This window comes from Camarhynchus parvulus, chromosome 3, assembly GCF_901933205.1.
Source record: "Camarhynchus parvulus chromosome 3, STF_HiC, whole genome shotgun sequence".
In the NCBI taxonomy this organism is placed as follows: domain Eukaryota; kingdom Metazoa; phylum Chordata; class Aves; order Passeriformes; family Thraupidae; genus Camarhynchus; species Camarhynchus parvulus.
In genome coordinates this window covers 6,261,007-6,279,062 of record NC_044573.1, presented here as the reverse complement: position 1 = coordinate 6,279,062, position 18,056 = coordinate 6,261,007, and the positions used below count along the sequence as shown (strand labels likewise).

General features: G+C 48.7%; 1 protein-coding gene across 1 annotated transcript in view; it reads left to right on the top strand.

Annotated features, from left to right (window-relative positions):
• Positions 1-18,056, top strand: part of GALNT14 (polypeptide N-acetylgalactosaminyltransferase 14) — a 95,177-nt gene that overhangs the window by 37,536 nt on the left and 39,585 nt on the right. Inside the window, exon 3 of the mRNA XM_030944290.1 lies at positions 15,599-15,697. Within this exon, the coding sequence (XP_030800150.1) occupies positions 15,599-15,697 (99 nt within the window). The remainder of the gene's footprint in view (positions 1-15,598; positions 15,698-18,056) is intronic.

The window sequence follows — 18,056 nt, the reverse complement described above, 5'->3', positions numbered from 1 at the left end:
CAAAAGTCAAGGTTAAAACATCCCTGTGATTGCATCAGCAGACGGGACCTGGAGCTTGGTGGTTATCCAGAGTGTGCACAGCCAGCTCATTCCCCTGGAGTGGGTGGCTAGTCTCCCTCCACCACGGTAGCCACATGCACTGGGAATTACCTCATCCACAACTCCCACCGAAGCGGCAGCGAATGAGTCAGTGCCGGGGGGAGAGGAGCGGAGCTTTCCAGCACTGCTCAGCGGCTCGGAACGCCGGCAGGAGCCAGGACATGTCGCCCCCAGCCAGAAGATTTCATCCTGATGGCTCCTGGGCTTTTTCCATCTGTGGCAGACAGCTCCTGGGGAGGCTGGTGCTCACCACGCCAGTGCTCCATATGCTGCTTGGGCTGACCTCCGCCTCGCCGCGCCCCGCTGGCTCTGATGGATGCGCGGATGCTGTTGTGGCTGCCAGGCTCGCCTGGGACCGGCCTGGGCGGGGGTTTGTGCTGGTTGAGGGGGGAAATCGGGGATAAGGAGAGGAGATGAGAGGCTGGAGGAGAGGTGAGAGCCTCCAGCAGAATTCTCCAGCTACTGCAAATCATGTCAGCCAGCTTCAGGCATCTCGCAGCGTCTGTTTTCCTCTGTTTGTTTTGCTTCTTACTTCAGCAGTGCATGTTTAGTAGTGCTGTCTCAAGGGCTGATAAAGCAAGAAGGCCAAGGATGGAGCCCTCTCAAATTCTAGCATAAGACTGCATTTTTGAAATTCCCTCCTTCTCTGAGTCTCAAGTGCTTTACAAGAGGTCCTACCTACCCAACTGAAGTTTAATTTTACAGCTGCTTAGGGGGTGTGTTTGTGTATGTGTGTGTCTGAGACAGAGAAAGCAGCTGCTAAGATCAAGTTGTGATTGAAACACGAGGCTGGCAGGGATGCTGCAGGCACGAAGATCAGGTGTTGCATTGTCTGCTGAAGGTGAGAGCATCCTGGCAGCCCAGAAGCCACGTCCTGCCAACTTGTGCCCCCTAGAAAAGCTCAGCTGTTATAGTGTTATAGTCTGTTCTCTTTCAGAACAACAGCACACACTCTTAAGATTTCCTCCAGATTTCTTCTCTTAAATCCCTGTGCTAAGCCAGTTGGAGAGTGTCCCCTGGGTAGGAAGGCAGCTTAGGACTGATTCCTCTGCTCATATGGTCTGTTTTTGGTGGGATGGGAAGATGCAGGTGATGCCTGCGAGGTTTCCCTAAGACAGAGAGCTGCTGTCTTTTATTCTCAAGGTCCAGAAATGCCAAGATTTCAACCCTCAAGCAGGAGCATTACACACTGCAGTGCTGTTTTGACCCATTAATTTCAGCTTGCATCCCAAGGGTGCAGAGCTTGCACATTTCACGTCACAGTGGAGCAGCTGTGGTTGGGGTAGGCAAAAATACCTGGCTGTGCTGAGTGTGGGCATGACTGGGGAGAACAGGTGGTCCTGAGGGTCACCTCTGCTGGGTGCTGTACCTGTGTACACGGGCACCTGGGGCTGAGCATGGTTCTCTGCCCTTCCCTGTGTCCCTCTTGGGCACGGCTGGCACGTGGGAGCGCATGTTGGCATCCCTGTGCAGATGACAAGAGGGCAGCTGTGGCATGTGCAGGCTTTGGAGTGGCTCTGGTTTTGGGTGAGTTGATGATTGCCACCCAGGAGTGACTCTGTTTTTGGGTGAGCTGGTGATTGCCACCCAGGAGTGGCAAGCGCTGAAAATGTGGTGATGTCTTCTTGGGAATGAGGAGTCGAAGGGGAGAAAAGCTGGCAGCACTGCCTTTGGTTTGGCACGTTTATGATGCCCTTGGACTTCTCACATTGCCTTGTCTTCTTCCAGCTTCCTTTTCCCCACTAGACCAAAACCACTTTGAGGTTGTTCTTGAGGTGAACACTGGGTCTCAGCAGACAGAAATGTGGTTTTTGCCCCACACAGGAATTTAAGCATTTTACCTTTCTTGCCTGGTTTCTTGACAGTCCCCAAAGGAGGAACTTAATGTCTGGATGCCAATATGTATGAAAAAGCCCAGGTAGGACAGAGTGGGGGCTCTGCTCTGCTGTCCTCAATGATACCTGAACGTTAGACCTGCAGGAGCAGGTAAGTCCCTAGGGTCCCTAGCAGGTGACCAAACCCACTTTGAATTTGAGGGAGGGTTTGTAGGGACCCAGATGGACCTTGCACAATTGAGAGCAAAACCAAACCTATAGATTTTTGAGGTCTCCTGTTATCTTTCACTTTGCTGACTCCATACATTTCTTACTTTGGCCTCTGGACTGTAGCTGGGCTAATCCACTTTCCTGTGTAATGCAGACTAAGTCCTGGGGGATTATTATTTTTAAATGTGCTTGTTCAAGCAATGTCTGGTGAGTTGCTGGCTCGGGGGGTGCTGTGTAGACCAGGGCAAGAGGTGGTGTGGGCAGGGGTGCGTGTGCTCGTGGTCTCCCTGTGCCTGGTGCTGCTGGGTGCATCTGCTTGGGGCACAGGGGTGGTGGGGCAGGTCTGAGCAGGGGAGCCTTGAGTGCAGGGCAGATGGATGGACCCCTGCCCATGAGTTTGGATGAAGGAGGGAGCCAGGTGAGGAGGATGGGGGAGAGGGAGTGCTCAGAGGCTGCCGCATCTCTGGACGTGGCAGTGGTGAGAGCTGGAGGAGGTGTCCTGGTGTGGCCAGGTGTCTGTGCTCTGCTCTGTCCTGTACCTCTCTCACCCCATGAGAAGTGTGTGATGCCCTGAGGGGAGAAGGGGGCAGCACCCTGTGTGAGCTTGGGGTGGCTGGGTGTGAGAGGGTCCAGGTTTCTTCTTGCCTTTGGGGCTCTTTATTAGCTGCTGGGCGGCTGTCAGCTGAGGAGTTTTTCTGTTGCTTGATTTATTATTCCAGCTGTTACTCTGTTTTCTGGGCAGAGCCAGGATATTTGTCATTGCATTGCAAAATAAGATTTATCACATTTCAGCAAAATCCTGTATGTGTGAGGGCTGTCCAGATCTTTTGCCTGCAAAGAATTTTGGGGCTGAAACAGCTGGGTAAGAGAAGATCTGGGATACCCCTGCCTTTGGTCTTGGTCTCCTTATTTCTAGTGACAGCAAGAGCAGAGCACAACCCTGCAGGTGAGCAGGTACACAAATCAGTGGCAGAAAACACATTTTACTCGAAAGTATATGATTGCTTTTTTTCCTTGGACACCAGAGGTTAGCTCTCAGCACTGTGTTTTTCCATCATCTCCCTAAGCTGAGATCTCTCAGGATGAATATATGAGAACAATCCTTTAAGTAGAGTAGGGGCTGCCTTTTCCCTTTGGGATAAACTAGAACTGCCTGCATTGGTCAAGGTCTTGGTTGTGCCCTTGATCAGTTGGCTTTTGTGGCCTAAATCTGAAACTTTCATGCCTATGTGGAATGATCACCTCACATGGTGGCATTTGCACTTGGTCTTCTGGGTGAATTTGGACTTGAAACTGCAGGGGGGTTTGAGGAGCCATCGTGTGATCAAAACACAGAGAGATTGTTTTCAGGTAGCACAGAGAACAAGGAGTATTGAGGTTGGCAATTCTTGGCAGCTAAGCAAGGAAAGCAAGACAGCTATTAATCAGAAACTGGCACTTCATAAAATCTTAGAATAATTTGGGCTGGAAGAGACCACAGGAGGTCTGTGATCCAGCCTCCTGCTCCAAGGTGGGTCAGCTCTGTAATCAGCCCAGGTTTGTCTCAATGCAGAAAGCAATGAGCCCACTGGGACTCCTGCCTCTCAGGCTTGCCCCAGCATTTTCTAAAAGCTGATGTAATTTAAAAACCCTGGTTGCTGCATGTGGAATTTGTAGTTCTTTCCCTCCAGCTTCCTGTGTTTGTGAAACAACTTTGAAGTTGCTTGAGGTGCTGTCATCTCCTCTTTTGGTGTTCATCACTTTTGGGTTATTCTAATTACCATGCTCATGGATCTTCTCTGGCTTAACACTGCAAGCCTTTGCCAACAGTGGGGTTGAGACAGGCTTGAGAAAACTTGGTCAAAGACAAAAATCCCGTGGAGTCTCCCCTCCATTATGTTGCTTGAAAGTGAAGAAAAATATTCACGGGGCCGTTTTAGCCCTGCTCACTCAGCATTGCCTCCTTGGCAGGGACACGGGGTCATTGTCACCATCCCAGGAAAACGAGCTCCTGCCACCCTCTTGGTGCTGTGTCTTCCTCAGCCTGGCAGTATGGTGGCTCCCCTCAGGCTTTTGGAGCACAGCTCAGCTGATCCCAGGTTGTGAATCATGCCCTGGAGTCATGGGCTCTGGGTGTTGGCTGTCACCAAGGGGCAGGAACTGAGGTGAAGTGAGATGCTGCAGTTTTGTATCTTGAGGAGCTGCCTAGAGAAAAGGCAGGCTGAGGAGCTTTCATTAAAAATGGTTCTGGGAAGGAATGCTGGGCCTGGGGGAGGCTGGTGTTCCTCCAGGAGCAGGGTTGGTTGTGTTTTGGTTGTGTCTGCTCTAGGGAGGTGGCAGATGCGACAGCATTTATTCTGCAGTGGTGAATTTTCAGTGCTATTCATCCCCTCTTCTTTTTCTTGCATGAACAGGATGAGGGTAACTTGAGAAGCAGCTGAGGAGTGAACCAGGCTCTCTGAGGAGCTGATGGAAGTGTATAGGCAGGTGTTTGGGATGCAGGAGGATGTGCCAGTTAAGTGGTTGTGTTACTCTTTTTTTTTTTTCTGGAGGGCAAAGCTACTTCCATCTGAATGGGCTGTGCGAGGAGTGTGAGTTATGGCACTTGTCTGCACAGCGAGCAGAAACTCTTCCTGAGCTGTATTCTTGGCTAGAAGATGTCTGCAGGCCCAAGGGGATTGGCAGGGTGGGTCCTGGGGGAGTCTGTAGGGACTCAGTGTCTTGGGGCCTGGCTGCAGGCAGTGGGGATGACTGGACTGTTCCAGCAAATATCCTGGTGTAATACTGCATTTCTTAGTGCTGAGTTTTGTTTATCCAAGTTATCCCTCCTCCCAGCCCCTCAGTGCCTTGCTGGGTGGGAAAAGCATCTGCACGGGACAGGCATCCTCCCAGAGAGAATCTGAGGGGCTCACGGGGGAGCATGCACAGCTTCCATCCCAGCTGTTCCTTCCCTGAAGAATACCTTTATTTTGTGTTCCTTGCCAAAAATTGCGGTTTCAGAGAGGGAAAAAAGCTGAGAACTTCCCTCTCCCCTCTCCCTCCCCCCCACATAGTGATGTATTTCTTTCCCCTAAGTAATTTTGGCTTTGTTTCCCTATGAGACAGTTTCTATTTCATTTTGGAAATTCCCCCCTCACCCGTCCATTGCATTTTGCCAAGAAAAAATGCACGCACAAACCAGTTCTGGGTCGATTTGAAATGACCCTTCCCTCGTCCTTTTTCAGTCCCTCCATTTTCCCTGTTTGCATCCCAGCCCTGTGGAGAGATGTTGTGCATTGTACTGAGGATTTCTGTGCAGGCACTGGGGGAGCCTCCTTCTGCACAGTCCCTGTGGGAATTTACTTCAGCTGCTGGTTCCCCCATGAGAACAGGTTTGGTTTTGGGATGGAAGAATTAGGAGAGCCCATGGGATTTCCCTTTTGTTGTGCAGACTGGGGTGCTGGAGCAATAAGGGAAGAGAGTGCCTGGGGAGAAGGGACTGGGACTGGTGCTTCAGTGTCAGTGCTCTTGGCTGAGTCACAGTGCCTTGGTTTTTTAAAGCATCCTTGCACCAGAGGGCAAGGAATGGACCAGAAGAATGTGTACAGCCTTTGAAGAGAGGGGTTTGCCTCTGTTAATATCCTGTGGCAGGTTGGTTTGTGCTGAGGAATACCTGCTGGTGAGATGCAGTGCTAGCCCAGAGTTGAGCTGCTGTCTATCCATCAATACCACGTGTCTCTCTCCAGCCTCTTGCTCAGTCCCTTGGGAAATGGCAGAGCTACTGCTGCCAGGGCTAATTATTCCTCAAGACAGAAGACATTTGATAAAATATTAACCTTTTTCAAAAACAGAGCCCCAGTTAATTAGCTCCACTTTTGTGACACACTCACCCAGAGATAAAAGCTCGTTCCCCAGATATCTGTCTGTAGAGCAATGATCTTCCTGCATGTCCCTGTCACCATGGGGGACAGAGAGGAGTGGAGGAGTGAGAGCTGGGAATTTAATAAAAGACAGTGACCTGCCAGTCACTGCGCCCTGAGGACAAACTGCTCCATTTCAAGGTGAGCAGTGCCTGGGGAGGGGCACTGCTGCTTTTGTTCAAGAGCCTGGAGCTGGAAACAGAGACAGAGTGGGTGGTGGGATCCACCTCACTGCATACACCTGGGCTCTGTCTGTGTTGTCAGTGCCACATCTCTGGAGCTTGAGTTTGGAGGCTGCTTGGGTAGGTAGGGCTCAGTAGAGCTGAGTGAATAACAGCGTTTCAGTTCTTTGGTTATTTAAGAGAAAGAAAAGCCAGAAGATGGCAATTTCAGGGTAAACCAAAAGCAAAGCTGTTGGTGAATCTAAAAGGAAAAAGGCAGGAAAACTTAGAGCCAAAGAGATCTGTTTTTCTCATCCTGAAAAGGGAAAAATTTCATTTAGATCTGAAATGTTTTTGACACTTGAGTCATCTAAAAATGACAAGCTGTATTTAAAAGCAAGTGATTTTGAGTATCAGATGAAAAGTACACACTGGGCTCCTGAGGAACAAACGATGTGCTGGAGTGGAAGTGATGCTGCACCGTGCGTTGGCGGGTGCAGGAACCACTGGTGGGAGGCATCACTGCACCAGGGAGAGGCTTCTTCCCAGGGAAGGGAGGGATGGGGGTCTCTGGCACACCAGGACTGACTGCAGACCCAGCCATGGCCCTCGGGGTGGCTGTGCCAGCATCAGTCTGTGGTATTTTCTGGGGTCCCCATCGTAGGGAGGAAATGATGAATCTGACTCCATGTTCTTAGAAGGCTGATTTATTATTTTATTATATAAAGAATATTATACTAAAACGATACTAAAGAATAGAGAAAGCCTTCTGTCTGTATCCTAAAAGATAATAATGAAAACTCGTGACTCTCTCCTCAGAGTCCGACACAGCCTAACCATGATTGGTCATTAAGTCAAAACAATTCACATGAAACCAGTGAAACAATGACCAGTTGGTAAACGATGCCCAAACACATCCCAAAGCAGCATAACACAGGAGAAGCGAATCAGATAATTAATGTTTTTATTTTTCTCTGAGGCTTCTCAGCTTCCCAAGAGAAGAAATCCTGGCGAAGGGATTTTTCAGAACATATGACAGTGACATCAGTCAGTCCATGGGGGCACAGGATTTCCTTTTTAAACTCGAGGTGCCTCCTTCCCTGCAATGGACTGAAAGGATCCTGGGGTTTTTATAGGGAAGAGAAACCCTTGCCTGTCTCAGTGGCCTTCAGGGGGTGCACCCAGCTGCACCACAGCAGGGCCCAGTGCTGATTTTGTGGTGGCCATCCCTTCATCACCAAGTGCTTCAGCATTCCCAGGGTGCCATTGATCACCCTCTGCTAGAACCATCCTCTGCCTTTGACTGCTGTAACATATTGACCACTTGTCTTATGGTTATTATGTGCCATCGATTACTTTGATAACTTGCTCCAAGTAATTCTGACAGAATGAAGTTGTTTGTTTAACTCTCGTGCTTGTCTCGCTGTTTCTATTGACCTAATATGTTTATGTAGGCTGAAATCAAAGTCAAGTATTAGTAAATAATGGAAGTAATTCTCCAAGACTCGCTCCTGATGATAATTTAGGCCATGAGACAGTTTCTTCCATCAAGCTCTTGTTTCTTTTTTCTAGCCAGCACCTTAAATTCCTACTCCATCAGCTGCAGCAAAAGGGCATTTTGTTTTGGGGCCATTTGGGTGGATTTCTGCTTTGAGCACTGCAGATCCCTACATGTTGGAAGTGTTTTTGAGCTGTCAGTGTGGAGCTGGGTTTGTGCTTCCCCAGCTGTGACTGTGGAGGTGTTGTGAGGATGGGGACTTTCTCAGCTTTGGTTTGCCACGTGATGCCAGGAAGCTCTCTGGTCAGAAAGCATCCTCCCTAAGGAATCTTTACATCCAGGGTTCCAACCATCTGAAATGTAATTTCAGGTTTTCCTGGCTTCTAAAGATCTTTAATAATGGATTGGTGGTTGTCCATGAAGCTGCAGTGTACCAGATTTTGCTTTTACTTCCACCAAGTGAAAAACTCTGCCGTCAGCTCTGGTATTCCAGTACAACTGGCATCAGTTTAAAATTCTACTGAATTGTACTGGTTTTGCTTTCTTCTTTTCACTTTTGTTGGCTCCATTTTTCTTTTTTCCTCAGTTCTGAGCAAGGAAGGATGGAGGGAGTCAAGAAGCAAGACAGACCCTGAGTCTGTGTGGAGGGCCCTAGAAGTCTGAATTATTCATAAGCTGCTTTGAAAATCAAGACACACAATCTGGTTTAACTTGTTTTTAAAGGCAGCCGTGCTATTCTTTCCTTCCTTCTTAGTAAATTCTCTTTCTTTTCCCTTCTCCTTTTCTGAAGACAAAAACCCAGCAAATTTTTAATGAATTATAAATGCATCTTCTCATCAGTTTTGAGGTTCACAGGCAGCAGCACGTCATGTGCACAGAATGTTATTTTTGCCTTCTTGCATTTCCCCTTTTCTTCAAATTTAGTAGTTTGATTAATTTTTTAGATATCTATCTTGCAGGGAGAAGAAAGAAAGAGACTGAAAGAGGCAGTGAGTTAGAGGAAATATTAATTGCATGCTAGCCAAATCCAGCACTGCTTGAGGTTCCAGAAGCTGTGTAGAAAAATGTATTTCTTGCTCAACCCAAGGAGACTGATCTCAGGTCAGCCAGTGGTTAAGTTGCACCAATTTGCAGGACTCTACTCTTTTGTGCATTTTCTAGTATTTTTGTGGGGAAGGAGCAGACTTGGACAGGTTCCTCTGGACATCTAATCTACAGCCAGAGCTGGTTCACAGCCCTAGCTGATTTTTCCTCAGGGCCTTCTTTGCAATTTTATCAAATTACATCTAGTTCAAACCTGCTGAATAATTCCTTGTGAGGAACCACCAGTGAGTATTTGTTACAGATGTGCCTCCTTACTCTTGCTGAAGCCCTTGTACACCCTGAAGTCATCTGCTCAACCAGGGATTCCTCTCTTTGGATCACCACTGTTTCTCCCAGCCCCGACAGCGTCTGTTTCACGCCACCCTAGGGATTTTTCAGCCCCTTTTTGGGAATGCAAACCTGAGGCACATGCCAGTCCAGCGCAGAGAAATCCTTCTGACCTTTCTCAAGGGTATTTTTTCACTTTGGCAAGCCAAACTTGAGCTGGCATTCCCTGCAATCATGTGGCACTGCCAGCTGACATCTGACTCCGCGTCCTTTCTTCTTTCCTTCTGGCACGGCTGCTTTCCGGACTGCCGAGCCTTCCAGCTGTGTTTCCAGCCTCTCTTTGCTCTAGGCCTTTGCTCTGGTGTTTCTGTAGCACCAGCCTGCCCACAGCCATGGCCAGCCCAGGGTGGACCTGCAGGACCAGAGAGTCTGGAGCTGCTGGCAATTCCTGCCGCCGCAGCTTCTCCTGTTGTGCTGTGACAGTCACGCCCGTGCTCTGAGCTGCCACCTCCACGCTCAGATTGTGTCCTGGTGGAGCTTAGAGGCAGCACCAGAGGGAATCCCAGAGCTTTCTCAGGAGGTCTTTGTGCCAAAGCTGACCCCACATGCAGGATGTGCCAGCAGCAATTGTCTCACTGCTCACAGCTGTGCCCGGGAGAGGCCCTGGGTGCCGTGGTGGCGCTGGGGATGCACAGACCATGGCCAGCCCTCTGTTTGGCAGCTTCTTCCTGGCTGAGGAGGGGCAAAGCATACCCAGAGAAGGAGCAGGAGATGCTGGCATAACTTGGATGGAAAGGAGCATTTTGAAGGTCTCTCAAAGCTGAATGAAAAAATACTTTGAGGCAATGTGCAGGAGGGGTGGCTTGGGGAGAGCCAAGAAGCAAGGGTATTGATGGGAGGTGAATGCCATGGAGATCACTTGACCCCTTTATGTGCTCTGGTCGAGCAAATTCTGAATTGTTGTGCCCCATATATACTCTTGTATGAGACTGATGTATTGACTGTGTCATGAGCAGCATTTCTTGAATTTTCCATCTCTGGAGGTCATCAAGTAATGATTTTTTGAAAGGTACTCTGCAGTCAGGCACAAGTCACTGGGCTTAATGCATGGATAACTGCAAAATGCAGAAGTAACTGGGAGAAATGCCAGAGGCTGTGTTGCCCAGAGGTCAGGTGAGGTGGTGCACAGTCCTGTCCAGCAGTAAACTCTGTGAACTTCCTAGATTCCATATGAGCTGGCACATACATTGTTTTATAGCTCTATATCAAACCATAGCCAGGGTTCCAATTTTTAGAGTATTTTGATGGAAGTCTCCTAGGTTAGTTATTGGGAAGAAATTCTTTGCTCTGAGGGGAATGAGACACTGGAATAGGTTGCCAAGAGAGGCTGTGGAATGTCACATCCCTGGAGGTGTTCAATTGTTGCATGGGATTTAGAGGAACATGTTCTAGTGCAAGGTGTCCCTTCCCAAGGCAGGAGTTGGAACTAGATGATCTCTTGGGTCCCTTCCAACCCAACATAAAAACATTCTATGTTTTTATGATTTATGAGTTTTGCTTCAGCTCAAAGACAGGGCTTAGGCACAACAGTTTTCCACCGTTGTGTATGCTACCCTGAGAGGTGTGACCAAGGTGCCTGCATGTCCTGCCACCCATCCCTACAGGTGTGCAGAGCCTGTTTAGCAATGTTTGCTATTGGCCAGGACAGCTGGGGTTCTAATCTTTTCCTTTCCACTGACAACTCGTTCTTACCTGTGGTGGGTAGTGGCTTCCTTTCTCACCGGGGTCATAATTTTCATTTTCTTCCATGGGAGCAATTTTTCAACATTCCTTGGGGAATGTCATCTGAAATCAGCGTGGTTTGTCCATCCAGGCTGTTGTGAACCCATGCTGTTGGTGATGTGAGATCCTCTGGGCTGATGTGACAGCCCTGTGGCAGCAGAGTGCACACAAACCCAAATACCCTTATTTTGGATGTGTGGTGACAAGACTGTGTTCTCCCATGTGTTTCCAAGGAGAAGAGAGGAGCCAGCAGGGAGGTGAAGGATGGTGTAGCTCTGCCTGATGCAGCTGCTGTTTGAAATAAATATGCAGAGAGTGCTTTGGAAGTGGTGAGCTGAGTTGAGGGAGAGTTTGGACTTGATGGAGAACGTTAAAAATTCAGAGCAGAGCTGTTGGCAAGTGGTGGCTGTTGAAGTAGGGCAGAGGAATGAGCAGAAGCCTGGCAGGGGGAATCCAGGGGATGAGGATGATCATTTATGGAGGGAATTTAATGAGGTACAGGAGAAGGTGAATGTAAGAGGTGGGTTTTGAGAGACACAGCACTACTGCACTGTGAACATGTGGTGTTGGATGAGCCTGGGGGCACCAGAAGAGGCTGTGGAACAGGGTCTGATGCCTAAAGAGGCTGATCTGGTACAGAGGCTAGACACAGTTAAAAGAATAAAGTAGGTATTTATTAAAAGGCCTTCAAAGGATACACCTTGGGCAGTACAAGAACCTGGCCGTGGCTCTACCCAAGATGGATGACCAGTCACACATTTCCACACTTTTATAAGTTTTGGCCCATTTACATATTGAGGTCAATTGTCCAATTACAGCTTCAGGTTATGAAGTCCCATCCTCCCAGATTGCTCTCCTCAATTTGCTGTTGTTTGTACTTCTGAGCCTAAAGCTGCAATGGTGTCCTTGGTTCTCAGGCTGGAAAAGGATTTTTTTGTCTAACTAAACTGTGAAGAGAGCTTGCTAACACTTTATATGTAAAGTTCAGAGTCACACACTGAGACAGTACAGAATCTAAAAAATATGAAAGTTAAAACTATTGGCATCAGGTCTATCTCTGTTCACACTGTTAATCTTTACCATTGTGCTGTGCAGCTGGGGTGGCAAGGTGGGCTTTGGTTTGGTGAGGGGCACTGAGAGTGAAGTTTGCCATTTTTAAATGTAAGATGGGTTCAGATTCCCTGGGAATGGGCGTGTGCTGCCCTGTTGGGAGGATCTCTAAGGATGCAGGGGCAGCTGGGTGTGGAGGCCACCAGCTTGTGATACCCCTCTGCTCACCAGCAGCACAAGGGCTGAAGAAGCTCAAGAAAAATATCTTGAGAAAGGGACTTTGGGCCCAATGCTGGAGTGTCCAGAGTTTGGGACTTTGCAGGAGAGCTTTGCAATTCCTGCAGTGAGTGCAGGGCTCTGGCTATCTGCTCCATGTTCCCACAAACAGGCCCTGCATTACTTATTCCTGAGCAGTTAACAGCACTTTGGGAATGTGGGGACAGATGTGCTGCTCTGTCCAACCTGGAGGAAGTATAACAGGTAACCAGTCCAGGCTGGGATTTTCCAAGTGATTCTTAATGTGTTTGTAGCCAGACTACCCTTTTCAAAACTTCCTGCTTGTGAAATTATTTCCATTTTGAATGGAAAAAAACCCTTCAATCAAAAAGTGACTCTTCCCGTCGAATGAAGTTTGATTCTTGCAGGAGGAAATAAGAATTGTTCTCCATCTGGGTGCTCTCCCTCGGGTTTTTAGGGCAGGCCAGCCTGGCTTCTGCCTTCTTTCACCCCACCCAGATGCTGGGAACCTGCAGACCTGCCTGGCAGCTCTCCTGCTTGCACTTGCTGTGCTAGGATTGCTCTCCAGTCCTGCTGCAAGGTTTCAAAGCATTAAACTTTAAATGGTTTTAGCCAGTGAGTTTCAACACACTGCAAATCCAGGCAGTGCAGTTACTACTTTTCTTTTGTCCTTTTTTTCTTCCCTTTCTTTTTTAACAATCTAAAAAAACCCTCAAACTTTCATTGGTTTCCTGAAAATGTTGTGGGTGTTGGTTTTGGTTTTGTTTTGTTTTTTTCTGGCAATTGGGTGACCTATGAAATACCATCAGCAGCACAAAACGTTTATCCAGTGACAGCCTGAGGTAGCACAGGCAGCTTTTAGCAGGTTTATTTTCATTATTACAGCAATTTTAGGGCTGCATGCTGCAATTTTCACTTGCAGTGAGGTATTAAATTGAAATTACCCCAGATGTAATTGTCACACAAAATAATTCTGGACATGCTGGATTTAATGCTTCTCCAAGCTGTGGTTTTTATTACCCAAGTAAGTGCCAAAAAAAGACACTTGTAGTCAACAACTTAAACTGAAATCTACCTTCTGGGGACCCAGGATGTTTAGCTGCAGTTACACTGGGGGAAGGAATGGGTTGGGGAAAAAAGGGACCAAGTGGAGGAAACTTCGGGAGGGCTCCTGAAAGAAGAACCCAGGGGTAAAATCGTGGACAAGGAGAGTGTCAGAGCCATAAAGCACCCAGGAGGAGGAAGAGCCCTGGGAGGAAGATCCAGCAGCTCTGCCTCACTCTTTGCAGGCAGGTTTTGGAGAGGCAAGTCCCAGCTGTGGTGTAGTGCTGGTCACAGAGGCGAAGCGAGGCTGGAGCTCCACAGCAGCATCATTCCTGTCCTCAGGATGTGACAAGCCTCACTAGACACGAGCCAGAGGTGAATTGCAGCTCTGGAGGTGTCCCTGCGTGACATTCCAGCTTCTCCCACACACACACTGCCTGGTTGGGCTGGTCTGGTGTGGCAACATCTGGAATTTTAGAAGCAGGTTGTTGCTCAGGAGGAGCCTGAGCCAGCCTGCAGCAGCCCCAGCGCTCCCACCCGTGGGAGGCACAGACACTCCCAGCTCCTGCTTTCTTTACCAGCTCCTGGGCTGTTGTAACAGCATAAGTAAAGTATTGATGACTTTGTATTTTCCACTCCCGCTCGTTCTTTGCCAGAAATAGCTTCCCTTGTTGGCTCCACAGAGCCCTGCTGGAAGTGGGTGGAAGGACACGCATCTGGGAGCCGGGTATAAATAGCTCAGGCAGAGCAGCTGCCATCGTCTGTCCCTGCAGCTCCGCAGAGCAAACGGGAGCTGAGCCTGAGCGTGGCAAAACCCAGCAGCAGCAGCAGCAGCTTGGGATGGCTCGGCTGGAGCAGGACACTGGGTGGTGCAAGTGATGCTGCAGTGACCCAGAGGAGCAGCTCAGGGCACGACCCAGTGCTGTTTCATAATTCAGAAAGGCTCTGTTTCCAGCATCCCTGAGATGCAGTTTTGATGGATGAGGGTGGTGTCGCATGGGGCAGTGCTGCTGAACTTTCTCCTGCATATGGAATAGCTGCGCGGCCTCGGCGTCCTTTGGGGATGGACCCAGAATTAGAATTGGCTCGAAGGTGAATTCCTGGTGTGGATGACTGTGCTGAAAGAACAGAGGAGTAATGAGAAACCTGCTTTTGGTCAAGTTCAAGCAGGATTTGGAAAGGGTTTTGAGTGAAACAATGAGAGAAAGCAGCAGCTAATTTAGCGTGAGCTTGCAAATATTTTGTCCCACCCAAGATACCATTTTTCCTTATCTTTGGAATTGTTGCTCCTGTTGTGCACTCTTGTTCACTTTGTAAATAATCAGAAGTACACTTTCAAAATTAAAATATGTAAAACCTGGTTTAAAATAGAGCATTTTGGCATTTGAGAGGTGCAACATGCTGTTCTGAATAGCATAAACCAGCAATATCTGGCTGCTCTTACATGCTTTCTCCTCTCCATATCCAATTTAATTTTTCCATCTGTTTTTACTTCACCTTGCAGGTTCTGTGGTCCAGAATTTTTGAGGAGTGAGCTGATGGTTTGTTGTTGGAAGAGTGGTTGCTCAGTGCTCTTTCCTGCTGCGTTTGAGGATGGCAGTGGTAGCACCTGGGCAGTGACACAAGAGCAGACAAGTGGCATGAGGATGGCAAGGGACAGGATGGCTGTGATGGAGAGCTACTGTTGTGTCATCTTGGGACCATCTTAAGGGACTGACAGGGCCCTGGAAAGGGCAGCATAGATGGAAGGGGTATCTGGATTTTCTGAGCTGGGAATATATTGGTGTCGGTCTATAAAAGCCACAAATTTAATCAGCTAAAGGTCAAAGTAATTACAGAGTCTGTGACATTTCCTCCTGGGAAGGAGGCAGCAGGGACTGTGGCTGCAGCTGTGGGTTTTCACCTTCTGAAGGCTGGCTTGGAAAGTTTGAAATCCCAATCTTCCCTGTAGCCTGGTTATGTAATTAAGGCAGAATTAATAAGGAAACAATCAATTTAGAAACAGGGCTTGGCTTACCTTGCAGCTGGCTGGTGGGAATTGCTTCCTCGGGAGGCTGAGAGTGAGGTGGATGGGAGATGGAACTGCAGGGATGCTCTTACCTCTGGTGGTGCCATGAGCCAGGGGGATGAGGGAAGCCCTGGTGGGTAGCTGGGAAGCAGTGGTTAGAGGAAAGGGCTACCAGCTGTGTGCCTCCCTTCTCACCCCTTCCCATTAATGACAGTTAAGTTCTTTGCTGCTTTAATCCTCAGTGGCTTACTTGGCAGTTCCTGGACTCCTCTAGAAATGATTCACACAGAAAAAGTCTTATTTATTTCTTTGTAATAATAGCTGGAGACCGTTTACTGTTGGACTGTGCTGCCTGTGTTGGTGAAGTGAGCTCTGACTTTGAATTCCAGCACCTGAACAGCCTTTTCTGCTTCCTCCCTCCCCAGGTGTACGACTTTGCACTACAGCCAGGACCTCCCGCCCACCAGCGTGGTCATCACCTTCCACAACGAGGCCAGGTCCACTCTGCTGAGGACAATCCGGAGGTAAGAGCTCCTGGGGGCCTCTTAAAAGAGGGTCAGTGGGCCAGTGGTCCTCACAAATGAAGGCGGAATCTGTTTGCCCTCACCACAGCAACAGGAGCAGACCTGCCAGCTGTGGTCTCAAATGGAGACTGAGAGCAATTAGCCTGAAAGTTGCTCTCTGAGAAGTAGGTTTTACAGTGGGATGCTCAGGAAAGTGAGGAGCTGTGCTCCTTTTGCAGGGCCTAGCATGGGAAGCTCTTGAGGGCTCATCAGCAGATTAGACAGGGTCTGGGATAAGAGCTTTTACATCCACCTGGGTAGGAGTGCTCAGCTGTGTTTTGGCCCAGCTCTCTAGGGACAGCTATAATTCTACAGATACCTGCTCCAGTGCTGCTCTGTGAGCTTCTCCAGTGCCAGAAAGGCTTGCTAATTGAGGAGCCCTAATGACACACATGCAGACCAGATTCTCAGGGATGGTTTCTGTCCTCCTGCAGCGATGCGGTGCAGCACTCTGGGCATGTGGCCATTCCTTCATTTGTCGGTTTGTTCTTGGCTGTGTTTTGCTGTCGTGGATAGACTGAAGGCTTCATTTTCACTGCAGGCTTTTGAAATCTGTGTTTAATCCCAAGGTGTGCCTTGAATCTGCAGGTTCTCTTGTGGGAAGCTTGTGTCCAGGTCTGGGCTGGTGGGTTGCTCTGTAGCAAGCCTGGGTGTGCTGTGCTTTGTGCCAGTGGTGCTTTCAGCTCCATCTCATGTGTGCTTAGTGAAGTTCTGTGCCCTCCTGCAAGTCTTGGCTTTTAAATTTAAACCCTGGCATCTCCAGGGACCCCTTGCCATTGCTGGTGCTGGTCAGACTGGGATTGCTGGTTAGGGAGAGGCTTCAGCTGTGCTCTGTTCACTGTCATGTCTTTGCTGAGCTTTTCTCTCAGCATCCTTCTTCAGGTGAGCGTATCCAGGGCCACAAGTGAGTTTGACAGTCCTGAAATTGAATTCCTGCTCTGCTTTATGGTTTCATGCCCAATCCTGTCTCCCTGCTTCACACTCAGTAATCTGTCACTGCTTTCTCTCTCTGGCGTGTGTGAATTTTGGGTGACACTGATGCTTGGTGCTGTGTACCACCTCCTCAGTCCTGGACCTTCCCTTTCATCTTTACAGTGCCTTGCATAAGTTTGCCATTCTCCAGAAGCAGTTGTATTTGTAACAGAGGTGTGGCAAGTGCAGTCCTCTAGCTCCTAGAAATATAGGGGGCTTATAACATGTGAAGTGCAGGGATGGATTTTAACCTCATTTCTCCCCATAACTCAGCACCTGACTATCCTGCCAGGTGTGGTCATGAGCGGTGTTGTCACATGAGAAATGTCAGACCCATGGTACAGCTCTTAGGCCTGGATCCCCCATATCTGGCTTCATTAGAGAACTGTTCATTGCAGTGATGGCAAGGTTAGAAGTACAGGCACATTGAATTTTTACTTCTTCCTTCAGGTGATTGTCCTTTGAAGTTTCTTATTTCCAGCATAGACTTTCTTCCTTGTTCCTTTTTTTTCAATTTTCTTGACTTGATTAATTGGCTTTACTGCCTTCCTTCCCTGGTCACGTGTGATTTTCACCACAGCTTTGCCCCTTTGCACTGCTCCTTCTCTCTTAGGGGCCCTGGCAATTCCAGTGCTCATGTTTAATCTGTGGGGAGGTTTCCCCCAGCTCTGGGGGCCCTTCTGAGCCCTTTCTTGTAGGTTCATCCCTCAGCAGTTCCAGAGTCCCACAAAGCATCCCAGAGGCAAGCCCAGGCAGTGAGGAACTGAGATGACAGTCTTGGGTCCTCATCTCCTCTGCCTGTCCCTGGGCTGAGATCCTGAACTCTCCTGGGCTGACCCTCTTTTTTCTGGTCACCATGGTTTGGAGGTGGCCTTTTGGCATCAGGGTTCACTGATTTCCTCCTGGATGCAGTGCCTAGAGGCTTGCTTTGATGCAGCCAAGCCTAGGGATACTAGTCCTTGGTGGCAAGTTGGTGATGTGGCTCCTGCTCTGTTCTCTCTAGATGTGGCTGTGCACATATTGCCACCTCCCTGCCTCTTTCTGGACCCCAGCTGAGGGCTCATCTGCCTCTTTAGCCTCTGTGGGTTAATTTGCTGTGCCTTCTGACTGCTTGGGGCTTTTTCTGTCTTGCTCGCCAAATACTCGGTTTAATTAGATCTTCCAGATGACTCCATCCCACAGTGGCTGTAACAACATGGATCATTTTCCTTGGCCATTCAAAGCAAACTCTGTCCTCCTGACAGTGCTTTGTGCCTTTTGGGGCAGTTTATGGCCAACTGCTTTTAGCATCGTGGTGGGTAAATTCAGCATCTCTTCTACCCTGTTTTCCCTAGTACATGTCTACAGC